The 13,174-nt window shown below is 35.9% G+C and overlaps 1 protein-coding gene across 1 annotated transcript in view; it reads left to right on the plus strand.

Moving 5' to 3' along the window:
- The window catches only part of IL1RAPL2 (interleukin 1 receptor accessory protein like 2), a 1,440,342-nt gene that overhangs the window by 973,168 nt on the left and 454,000 nt on the right, over positions 1-13,174 (plus strand). The window contains exon 5 of the mRNA XM_036270972.1: positions 13,027-13,101. Within this exon, the coding sequence (XP_036126865.1) occupies positions 13,027-13,101 (75 nt within the window). The remainder of the gene's footprint in view (positions 1-13,026; positions 13,102-13,174) is intronic.

A 13,174-nucleotide genomic window follows, 5' to 3' on the forward strand; every position in this document is an offset into this window, starting at 1 on the left:
GATTGTTGTTTCAGGCTTCTTAGGGTATATTCCTAGAAGTAGGATCACTTGGTCAAATGGCAGTTCTATTTCTAATTTTTTGAGATAACACCGTAGTGTTTTCCATAATAGCTGCACTAGTCTACATTCCTACCAGCAATGTGCTAGAGTACCCTTCTCTCCACATCCTCACCAGCACTTGTTGTTTGAGGATTTTTTGATGGCAGCCATTCTGGCAGGTGTGAGGTGATACCTTGTTGTTTTAATTTGCATCTCTCTGATGATTAGTGATGTTGAGCATTTCTTCATATGTCTCTTAGCCATTTGTATGTCCTGTTTGGAGAAGTGTCTATTTAGGTCCTCTGCCCATTTTTTAAATTGGATTGTTTGTGTGACTTTTGTTGAGTTGTATGAGTACTCTGAATAATTTGGATATTAACTCCTTATCTGATTTATCATTGTCAAATAGGTAATCCCAGAGAGTGGGTTCCCTTTTGATTTTGAAGCTGGTTTCTTTTGCCATGCAGAAGTTTTCTAGTTTTCTGTAATCCCATTTACTATGTTTCCCTTTGTTTCTCTTGCCCTAGGCAATGTATCAATGAGAATTTTGTTATGTGTGATGTCTGAGATTTTACTGCCAACATTTTGTTCTAGGAATTTTATGGTTTTATGATTTACATTTAAGTCTATTCCCATTTTCAGTTTACACTTGTGTATGGTGTAATTTGGTGGTCTAGTTTCATTTTTTTTGCATGTAGCTCTACTATTTTCCCAGCACCATTTATTGAAGAAACTGTCTTTTCTTCATATTATGTCTTTGCCTCCTTTGTCAAATATTAATTGCACATAATGTTTTGGGTCAAGTTCTGGGTTCTCTGTTCTATTTTATTGATCGATGTGCTTGTTCTTGTACCAGTACTAGGCTTTTTGAATATGATGGCTTTGTAGTATAACTTGAGATTCAGTATTGTGATGCCTCTGACTTTATTCATCTTTTTCAAGATTACTGTGGCTATTTGGGGTCTTTTTTGCTTCCATGTAAATGTTTCAGATATTTGTTTTAGATCTTTAAAATATGCCATTGGTATTTTAATAAGGATTGCATTGAATCTTTAGAGTGCTTTTCGTAGTATGGACATTTTAATGATGTTGATTCTTCTTTTATATCTTCCTTTATTTCTTTTTCTATGTCCTATAGTTTTCTGAGAATAGGTCTTTTATGTTCTTGATTCGTTTATTCCTAGGTATCTTAATTTTTTGTTTCAATGGTAAATGGAATTGTATTTTTAGTTTCCCTTTCTGACTGTTTGTTATTGGTGTGTAAGAATGCCTTTGAGCCCTGTCAGTGTGGCTCAGTGAATTGAATGTCATCACATGGATTGAAAGGTCCCAAATCAATTCTCAGTCAGGGCACACGCCCAGGTTGCAGGCTCTGTCCCCAGTAGAGGGGCATGCAGAAGGCAGCCGATCAATGTTTCTCTCTCACATCGATGTTTCTATCTCTCTCCCCATTCCTCTCTCTCCAAACAATCAATTTAAAAAAGAGAAATGCCTTTGATTTCTGGATATTAACTTTGTATCTTGCTTGTTTGCCAAATTCATTTATTAAATCTAGTTTTTTGGTGAAGTCCTGAGGGTATTCTATGTACAATAGCATGTCATCTGCAAATAGTGAGTTTCACTACCTCCTTTCCAATTTGGATCCCTTTTATTTATTTTTTCTTCTTTAATTGCTATTGCCAAGATTTCCAGTACTATGTTGAATAAGAGTGGTAAAAATGGGCATCCCTGTTTTGTTCTTGCTCTTAAGGGAAATACTTTTATTTTTCCCCTTGGGTATGATGTTGGCTGTAGGTTTTTCATATATGGCCTTTATTGTGTTGAGATATGATTTCTATATTCCCACATTGCTGAGTGTTTTCATCAGAAATCAATGGTGGATTTAGTCAAATGCTTTTTCAGCATCTATTGATATGATCGTGTAATTTTTATCTTTCATTTTGCTTATGTGGTCTATCATACTTACTGATTTGTGAATATTTTACTAGTCTTGCATCCCTGGGATAAATTCCAATTTTTTGTGGTGAATATATATGTTTTTTAATATACTGCTGGACCTGATGTGTTAATTTTTTTTTTTTTTTGAGGATTTTGACATCTATATTGATCAGGGATATTGTCCTGTTTTATTTCTCTGTAGTGTTTTAATCTGAGTTTGAAATTAGAGTTATGCTGGCCTCATAAAAGTAGCTTCAAAATCGTCCTTCCTCTAGAATAGGTGTTAGTTCTTTGAATGTTTGGTAAAACTCTCCCATATAGCCATCCAGAACTAGGCTTTTGTTTGCTGGGGATTTCTCGATTACAGCTTCAGTTTTCTTAGTTGTTATTGGTCTGTTTAAATTTCCTGACTCTTCCCAGTTCAGTTTTGAGAGACTGTGCGATTCTAACAATTTGTCTATTTCACCTAGGTTGTCCAATTTGTTGGTGTATAATTGTTCATATTATTTTCTAACAATCCTTTGTATTTTTGTGGTGTCAGTTGTTACTTCTCTTTCATTTCTAATTTTGTTTATTTGGGCCATCTCCATTTGATACTTAGTAAGTTTTGCTAAAAGGACATCAATGTTGTTTATCTTTTCAAAGAACCACCTCTTGCCCTGGCCAGTTTGGCTTAGTGGTTAGAGCATTGGCCTGCAGTCCAGAGAGACCCGGGTTCGGTTCCCACTAAGGGCATGCACCTCGGTTGCAGTTTGTCCCCAGACCTGGTTGGGTCGTGCAGGTGGCAACCACTCGATGTGTCCCTTTCATATCGATGTTTCTCTCTCTCTCTCTGCCTCCCACTCTATCTGAACTAAAAATGGAAAAAAAAAAAAAAAGAACCATCTCTTGATTTCTTTGATCTTTTGAATTGATTTTAAGTCTTTTTGTCATTTATTTCCACTCTGACCTTTATTATTCTTTTCTTTCTACTTACTCTGGGTTTTTCTTTTTGTTCACTTTCTAGTTCAAGTTGTAGGGTTAGATAATCTATTAGAAATTTGACTTGTTTCCTGAGGTAGGCCTGCAATGCTAATTTCTCTCCCAGGACTTCTTTCACTGTGGCCCGTAGATTTGTTGTTGTTGTGTGTTCATTTTAATTGATTTGAAGGACATTTTTTTCTTTCTTGATCTCCTTGGTAACCCATACATTTTTTTAATAACATGCTATTTAACCTCCATATTTTTTAGTGTTTTATTGTAATTAATTTCTAGTTTCATGCATTTGTGATCTCAGACGTTAGATATGACTTCAATTTTCTTGAACATGTAGAGACTTAGTTTGTGTTCTAACATGTAATTTATCTTTGAGAATTTCCTGTGTGCACTTGAGAAGAATGTGAGTTCTCAGTTTTGATTTGTAATTCTCTGTAAATATATATTAAATCTATCTGATCTAGTTTGTCATTTAGGTATCTGTTTTCTTGTTAATTATATATATGCAGTGATTTTAGTGTGGTGTTGAAGTCCCCTACTATCATTATATTGATTTTTATTTCTTTATGGAAGTCCTCCAGTAGTTTTTGAATATATATTTTTTCTCCTATATTGAGTGCATATATGTTTACCAAGGTTATATTCTCTTATTAGATCGATCATTTTAATATTATATAGTGGCCTTCTTTATCATGTTATGCCCTTCATTTTGAAATCTATTTTATCAGATATTAGTATTGCTACCCTAGCTTTTTTTTTTTTTTTTTTTCATTTCTTTCTGCTTGGAAATTTTTTTTATCCCTTCAATTTTAACCTATGTTAGTCTTTTGTTGTGACGTAGGTCTCTTGTAGACAACATATATATCATGCATGCTTTCTTATTCACTCAGCTACTCTATGTCTTTTGATTGGATTATTTAATTCATTTGCATTTATGATTATTATTAATATGTATTTATTTATTGCCATTTTTATTTATTATGCCTATATCTTCTGCTTATTGCAGCAGTCCCTTTAGCATTTCTTGCAATGCTGGTTTGATGGTAATATATTCCCTTAGCCTTTATTTATTTATTTATTTATTTATTTTTGGTCAGGGAAGCTCTTTATTTCACCTTCTATTTTGAATGATGGCCTTGATGGAGAGAGTAGTCTTGGATTCAGATATTTGTTTTTCATTACCTTAAAAGCTTCATGCCATTCGCTTCTGGCCTCTAGTGTTTTTGTTGAGAAATCAGCTCACAGCCTTATGGAAGTTCTTTTGTAGGTAACTTGTTACTTTTCTCATGCTGCCTTTAAGATTCTCTCTTTGTTTTTAATTTTTGGCATTTTAATTATGATGTGTCTTGGCATGGGCCTCTGTGGTTTCTTCTTGCTTGGGGCTCTCTGTGATTCCTTAATTTGTATGCCTTTTTCCTTTACCAAGTTAGGAAAGTTTTCTGCCACTATTTATTCAAACAGATTCTTTAGCCCTTGCTCACTTTCTGCCCCACGGCTCTTTTAAACTGTCCATTTTTTTATTTTTGGTTCTGTGATTGTGTGAATTTTTTTTGTACCCTGTCTTCTAATTTGCAAATCTATTTGTTGGATTCCTCTAATTTGCTGGTTATTCCTTCCAATGTGATCTTTATTTCTGCTATACAATTCTTGATTTCTGGTTGGTTGTTTTTCATTGTTTCTATATCTTTTCTTATGCTGTAGAGCATCGACATAATTATTGCTTTGAACTCTATATCTTATAATTTGCTTATCTCCATTTTATTTAATTTTTCCTCTGGATAAATATCTTGTTCTTTTATTTGGGATTTGTTTCTTTGTTTCACAATTTTGGCTGTCTCAGCAGGATTTGGAGCCTGCCAATATCTCCCTGTGGGTATCAATCTTATGTAGATTGTGGCTCCCTCTGCTGGGTTTGGATGAGTATGGAAGGTACCAAGCTGGACACTGGTTTCTGGTGTTCCTCTCCCAGGTTGTGTCACAGGCCAGGCAAAGATTTAAGTATCCCAGAGCCTCTGCCTGCAGGCTGACTAATAGTCTCTGACAAGTAATGAGCCTCGGGTTGCAATTTTGTGCTAGGCACTGACTCCTCACATCTGGGTGTGGTTAAATTCCTAAGAGTGAGACAGTTGCCTCCTCCAAGAGCTATAGCTGCTTTGATGGGAAAAGACTGCCTGGGAAAAATGGTTTCTGTAATGTGAGGGAGTGACTCACCATTGGACTCCTGACAGCCTTCCCAGCTCTCTCCCCAGAACCAAAAATCCCCAGTTCTCTTCAGTCTAGTCTTTCTTCCCTCTGCAGAAGCCCAAAGTGGGTAGCTATAGCTGTAATTTAGTGCATCGGCCCTTCAGTTGAGTACTCATGTACCCAACATCTCTCCCTGCCAGACAGAAATTCTGCTCAGGTTTTTTACACAGTCAAGTGTTATGGGGATCCTTTCCCTGTTCTGCCACTCTCTGCTGGGGAACTAGCTTGGGGTTTAAACCCCATACTTCTTGGGGAAAACTTTTCACAGACATAGTAGTCCCCAGCTGCCGCCTGTGGGAGTCTACCCAGCCCTCTTGTGCCTGCATACCTCCTAGCAGTCTCGATTGGGCTCCTCTTTACATTCCTGATTATAAGGGTTCTTCCTAGCTAGTCTTCAGCTTGTTATTCCAGATGATTTTTTTTTTTTAATTTTAGTTGTAATTCCAATTTGCTCATGGGAGATGGTCGGTGTAGCTTCCATTCACTCCACTGCCATTTTCCTTCCCAGACAATATCTTAATTGGTGGTTTATGTGAGGCATGATCCTTTTATAACAGGAATTTAAAAATCTAGTTAGGGAAAGTAGACATACCCATATAAGGTGAGGTCTAATTTGTATTCAAAGTAGTGTATGCTGTGAACCAAATTAGTGATTCAAAGACATTCTAAATGTTTTAGTATTTTACAGAAAATAAATTTAGTTTGGGTTTTTATTAGAGAAGGCTTCCTGGAAGATGTATCGCTTAAGTTGGATTTTGGGTAATAGATGGGATTTAGGATGGCAAAAAGAAAGGCAGAATCTCAGAGAGGTATTGTTGGCATGGTGAAATCAGAGAGAACTCTGTTCCGATCCCAGATTTAATAGTCAAAAGCTACTTGACTTTGGAAAAGTTATCTATAAAATGTAATGCATAATGCCTTAGAATAGTGCCTAGCACAAGTAGATACTAAATGAATGATAACTATAGTAACTGTCAATGTAAGAAACATTCAAACCTGTGAAGAGTTGTGAGTGTATTTGAGCCAAAACTGTCAACAATTGCCAGGAAGCAAAATCTCAACAGATTGACATAGTGCTCCAGAGAATGGCAGTTTTTTACCTTATTTTATTTGTTTTTTCCTTTAATGAATTTAGAGAATGTGGAAGGGAGAGAGAGAGAGATAGAAACACCAATAAGAGAGAACATTGATTGGCCTCCTCCTGCATGCCCCCGACTGGGGATTTGGTCCACAGCCTGGGTATGTGCCCTGACTGGGAATCAAACCATCAACCTCTTGGTACATGGGCTGATGCTCAACCACTGAGCCACAATGCTGGGCTGCACATTATTTTATATGTTACAATCAAGAGAGGAGATTTAAGTGGGTCACATGAAATCTATTAGTGATAGATTGGGGGGGCAAAGCAGTAAAACCTATGGGATTCAATAAAAATTAAAATAGTGGACACATACATCTCTTACATAGGTAGTTACGGGACAGTTAACAGTCAGCAATTAACTCAGTAACATTGAGGGTATTTGTGGTCTCCGCAGAGTGAGATGCAAAAAGACAATAGACAGGCTCAGTTAAGGTAAAGATTGACTTTTATCAGGGAAGATGCTGGCCTAGGACATGACTACTTGCCACAAAATTCTTTTAATTTAAAAATTTTAATTTTATACCATCCTTTGTGCTAAATTTAGGTCTTTGAATTTGCAAGGCTGCCACACAGCCTCCCTCCCCTGAGCTTGTCAGGTTAGTACATGGCCCGTTTTCATCCACATAATTATTTTTATTTGATTCCAAGCTTAAAGAAAGTATTTAAGCCGAGATGCAGAGTTGGTAATTAATGCAATGTGTTAATGGGCAAATTAGGAATGTAACTTGGATATAGAGAATTGATAAAGTAGAAAAAGAGTGGGGAAGGAGGCAGGAAGATTATTTTTTAAGTTTATATTGTGGCTGCTTTTGTGTTCCCCGCTGACAAGTTTAGATTTTATAAGACGTTGGTAGATTTTGTATGATTGAATGCTGTGATACCAACAATGATTTTGAAATGTGATTTCAGTGCTTGTGTGTTGAACAGATTTGAAGGGATCTATTTTATTGACCTTAACATACACATTCCATAATGGTTTTATTCATAGAAATTAATGAGTTACTTTATAATTTTAATTATTTGGGTTCATATACTTAGTGTCCTTTGTAGCAAACTGTCCTTCTATTGTCTCCCACTATCTCACTGATAAGTCTAATTCAACAGACAAGTGAACAACAAAAGAGGAAAATAAAATTTGTAATAAATAAAATACTTTAGCAATATAGTCAAATAAGCTGATTTATTCACCCAAACAACTAGTTCTACTGATTCATTATACTAGTTCATGGAAATTGACCAATAATTTCTGTTAAACCAATTGATCTGGTTGTACTGGTAGACACAACCTTTGCAATAGAAAATCAGCTTATTTAGACATTCTACTCAAGAAAGTTAGTGTCAAACATATAAAACTTAGCTTTAGAAAGAAGCAGGTAGTTTTATTTTATTTATTTATTTTTTTAAATCCTCACCTGAGGACATTTTTGCATTCATCTTCAGACAGAGCCGGAGGGAAGGAGGAAGGGAGGAAGAGAAAGAGAGAAACATTAATGTGAGAGAGATACATTGACTGGTTGCCACTCACACAACTCCAACCAGGGCCAGGGACAAACTGCAACCGAGGTACTTGCCCTTAGCGGGATTCTGGTCTTTAGCGGGAACCTGGGACTCTCTGGTCCATGGGCCATCGCTCTAACCACTGAGCCAAACCAGCCAGGGCAGAAGCAGGTAGTTTTACTAATAGCTTCACTAGCACATTAAGACTAGTGTCATGTTATTTTCAGTAGGAAAATTATATTTAAGGATAATTAAATGTAAGTAGATAGAGAGTGAAATGCAAGGGAGGAATTGTGAACTGAAATGTTAGTACTAAACTATGTCTCAGACCTCAATTTGTCTAGAGGTCCAGTATAAGTTTTCTAATAAAATTGTCAATCGCCACTCTGTTGTTCAGGGATTCTGATATTGACACTCCCCACCTTTATTTTCCAAACAGTAACTGTGAAAATCAGATGAGATTTTTTTAAAGAAATGAACTTGCCTGCCCATGACAGCATGTGCTCTAGTTAATCTGTAGCAATGCTACAATTATACTGGACACATAGATTTGTCACTGGGCTTGTCATCAGGATCTAGATGAAGTGCTACATTTGTTGCTTTAGTATCACAAATGTTCTGCACTTCTTGGAATTTCCAGGCCTAGACATGATATTGGAATTTAATGAGGTTCCAGTCCCATGCATCTCATTGGGATGTGTTAGGGTAAATGCAAGTCCATCCTCTTTCATTCATTGGTTTAGAAAAACAAAACAAAACATATGAGTATGGAATGTCCTATAAGGAATCATGTTTCAGCTGACTATTTCCTACAAAATCTCTCCTACTGGCCTTGGAACCTTAGCTTAGTTAATTAGTGTGTAGTCAAAGAGGCTAAAAACATTGGTTCAGTGTAGAGCATTTTTACCAGTCTCCTGCCTCCAACTTATATCTTTCTACCTATCCATTCTGCTAATGTGGGCTTTTGGTCACAGGAGCATCCAAATGAGCTGGTGTAAACTTCATTTAACTTCATCTTTAAACTGGCCATAATTATAACTATCTTTCTTATTTCTCAAGGTCATTGTGTAGATTCCTTGAGCTAATGTATATGAAAATAGTCTGAAAATTATAATCCACCTACAAATGTAAGGCAGTTAAAATTATCATTAATATTAAAATTGTCACTTCAGTAAGTGGCATTTAACAATAATAAAATCAGGGTAAATATAGCCATAGTCCACGGCAGGAGGAAAGCTGATTGGAGACAACAATGACTCCAAATTCATATCCTGATTAAAGTAGAACAAAACATTTATCTTTGAGTATGAAATATATTATTTACAATTGCTTCCTACCAATCACATTTTTGCATTCATCTTCAGACATTATTGTTATTCATTCAGAGGCAAGGCACATTTGAAAATAAGATTAAGAACAGTTTTTGTCAAGCTAAGTGTCTATAATCTGAATGTGTAAAGCAAATTGACAATAATTCTACAAAGAAACCAAAATGATTTTTATAAATAAAATGTAGGTGGCTGGATTTAATTTAATTTAAATATTACTTTTAGTAAATTTTCCAAATATAATAAAGTTATATAGTGTAAATTAAATGTTACTCTGACTGACCATACTGCCCTTATCTTGCCACTCACCATTTCTCAGCCACCCAGTTTCTCTCAGAGAAAATACAAGTTTTACATGTATACCTTTAGAAATATTCATACTTGCACACATAACTTTATATATACATATATATCATATATATATATTTATGTGTTCATGTATTTTATTCAAAGGATTGTATAATGTGCACACTGTTTAGAAACTTGCTTTTTTATTGAACAGTTTACTTGAAGATATTTTTATAATACGTACATAGATATAGCTAATTATTTCAAATACATGCATAACAATATATCATTATATAAATGTACCATAACATTATTTAACCAGTCTCCTTCTGATGGATATCTTGGTTGTTTTCAATATTTTGCTATTATAACCTGGAAAGTATTATCCTAAGTGAAAGAAGCCAAGCAGAAAAAGACAAATACCACATGATCTCACTTATATATGGAATATAACGAACATAACAGTCTGAGGAATACAGTAGACCCAGACACATGGAAGTAGGGCACAGACTGACATCCCTCAGAAGAGGGGATGGGGGGTGGGGGGTGGGAAGAGATAAACCACAGAACTTATATGCATGCATGCATGACCAATGGACATGGACAACTAAGCCGGGGACGGGGCGGAGGGGGGGTGGGGTGGGGGGTGCCAATGGGGTAAAAAGGTAAAATATCTGTAACAAAAAAATAAATAAAAATTCATAAAAAAAAACAAACAAGCAACAATAAAATTGAACATTTGTTATTGGATTTTAAATTCAAATATTTAAATTTTGTTTAAAGTATATTACGTATGTTTCAAATAATATTTAAATATCAGATTATTAAAAGTAATTCAGCCTTGTACGGTTTGGCTCAGGATTTAGAGCATTGTCCCATGGACTGTAAGGTTGCAGGTTTGATTCCTGGTCAAGGTTCCGCAACTAGTTTGCAGGTCCAATCCCTAGCCCGGGTAAGAGTTGTGCGGGAGGCAACCAATCAATGTGTCTCTCTCACACTTACCCCCCCCCACCTCCTTCCTTTCCACTTTCTCTAAAAATCAATGAAAAATATCCTCAGCTGAGGATTAAAAGCAACACAAAAGACTAACTCAAATACTTAGAAAATGAAGACTATAGATATTATTTTACTATTCATCTATATTATGTCAAAATAAGCTTAATTATAAAAATATATTCTTTGATTTCATAAAGGCAATGTATTGTAGACCATCAATAAAAATTTCTTGAAAAAATGAGAGTAATTCACTCTCAGTAATTCACTAAAATTTTTCCATTCAAGCAATTTAAATATCAAGAAGATGAAGCTAATGTTATGTAAAGCTCTTTCCTAAGTAAATATCTGGTGTATCTGTTTTTTATTAGCAACTATTTGGGGAATCTCATCCTATTTGCATATTTTCCTAACCGTACCTGTCATGTGACCAATGTTTCTTTCTCTTCTAAACTCCCTTGAAAATATGAGATGAACTTCTCTGATGTCAACAGGGAATTCTTAAGCCAGTCCATTAATGAAAGTTTAATGATTCTCTTATATGCCCAGCTCCATTCTGTCTCCTGTGAATTTCAAAAATATAAAACATTTCACTTTAATAAGTAGAACAATAAGTTGGATAGTTGAAGCATGATATAAATTTGGGAACAGTTAAAAATAAATCAGGATATAAATAATAAAACATTTTGTATCTGTGTGCCAAGTCCTCTCATTTCTTTCTTCCAGGTGTCTCTCTAAATTGCCTCTTTTTTCCCCCTTATTCCACCACTCCGACTCCTCATCCCCACACTGCAGCATTGTTACTGCATCTTCTTAGCTGTTTTTTCCTTCTCAAGTCCATTCTGTAATCAAGTTAATCATCTTTATATAGCACTTATCTTGAGTTTTTTGTTGTTTTTGTTCCAAGAATGTACAATGGCCTTCTAGTTTACTACATTATGTCCAAATTCCCCTGCATATTTCTTGATCCTCCAGAATTGAGCTTCATTTTATCTATCTAGTTTCTGTTCCAGTCACTCTACATTATGAGCAACTTTCTCTTTACCCCACTGCACTCAAATCTTTTTTTTTTTTTTTTTTTTTTATCCTCACCCAAGGATATTTTTCCATTTTTTGTTCAGACAGTGTGGGAAGGAGAGAGATTCCCCCTGCCCCTTCCCCAGATTGTTGAACATGTCCACTGTTCATGCATACATGCGTATAAGTTCTGTGGTTCATCCCTCCCCCACCTCCCCACTCCTTAGGGGATTGTCAGTCTGTACCCCGCTTCTGCATCTCTGGGGCTACCCCATTCCTCAAACTGTTATGTTCATTATATTCCACAAATAAGTGAGATCATATGAAATTTGTCTTTCTCTGTTTGGCTTGTTTCACTTAGGATGATACTTTCCAGGTCCCTCCATGTAGTCTCAAAGGATAAGAGATCTTTCTTTCTTACCGCTGTGTAGTACTCCATTGTGTATATGTACCTCAGCTTTCTGATCCATTCGTCTACTGATGGGCCCTTGGGCTGTTTCCAGATCTTAGCGATTGTAAATAGTGCTGCTACAAAGATGGGGGTACATATATTCTTTCTGATTGGTGTTTCAGGCTTCGTAGGGTATATTCCTAGGAGACCATTTTCTTCATAATAGTTTTCCCATTATTGACCTCTCTTTTCTCTGTTCCTTTACCACATATAGCCTTATAGTTCAAATGCTATAATTTTATTAGATTTTATTATTTTTCTATTATCTCTTTATTTTAATGTTCTAATTCTGAGTTCATAGTCCTAGACTGCCTATATACTGCCTTCTCCCTTAGCACTTAGCCCAGGATTTGGTAGACAAATATGTCCAATCAGTGTTTTGATCAATTATTCTAATGAAGTTGCTAATGTTTTTTTATATTGCTTTTGGAGGTTGGGGTGGGGAGTCAGAAATAATTCAGAGGCATAGAAGTTTCCATCCACCAGGAATGACCATTAGGGTGATAGTTCATTAAGATTAGCCCTGGCTGGTTTTGCTCAGTGGTTAGAGTGTCAGCCTGCGGTCCAGAGAGACCTGGGTATGGTTCCCGCTAAGGGCATGTACTTGGGTTGCAATTTGTCCCCGGTTCTGGTTGGGTCGTGCGGGTGGCAGCCACTTGATGTGTCCCTTTTGCATTGATGTTTCTCTCTCTTCCTCTCTCTCCCTTCCACTCTATCTGAATAAAAAATGGAAAAAATGTCCTCGGGTGAGGATAAAAAAAAGAATGTGTAGTACCACAAAGTAGGTATGGAGATTCAATGTTTATCTGATTATTCTTTTAAAATCTATATTTCTTTACATTCACAAGCTTATAAAAGCACTCAAAATAGTCTCTTTGGTTGATCTTATTGGAAAGTGTAGCTGTTGAAATGGCCTATTTATAGTGATCAATGGTGCTCTAAATATGCTGGGAAATGGATATTGTATGGATAGAGTAACAACTCAAGTAGGAATACTGTCTAATAAATGTTTACACACCATCAAGTCTACAAACATTAAATATACACGATAGAATATTTTCTATCCTGTAATTTATCTCCATTTTTCTTTTACCTTCTTTGACTTTCTCTTCTAGCTTTACTCACAGACAAGCCTCCCAAGCCATTATTCCCCATGGAGAATCAGCCAAGTGTTATAGATGTCCAGCTGGGTAAGTCCCCTTCTGGGAATAATAGATCTTAAACTTGCTCTCTGTTAACAGATTGAGAAAATTGCATGAACTA

Source organism: Molossus molossus, unplaced genomic scaffold, assembly GCF_014108415.1.
Source record: "Molossus molossus isolate mMolMol1 unplaced genomic scaffold, mMolMol1.p scaffold_m16_p_2, whole genome shotgun sequence".
Lineage (NCBI taxonomy): Eukaryota > Metazoa > Chordata > Mammalia > Chiroptera > Molossidae > Molossus > Molossus molossus.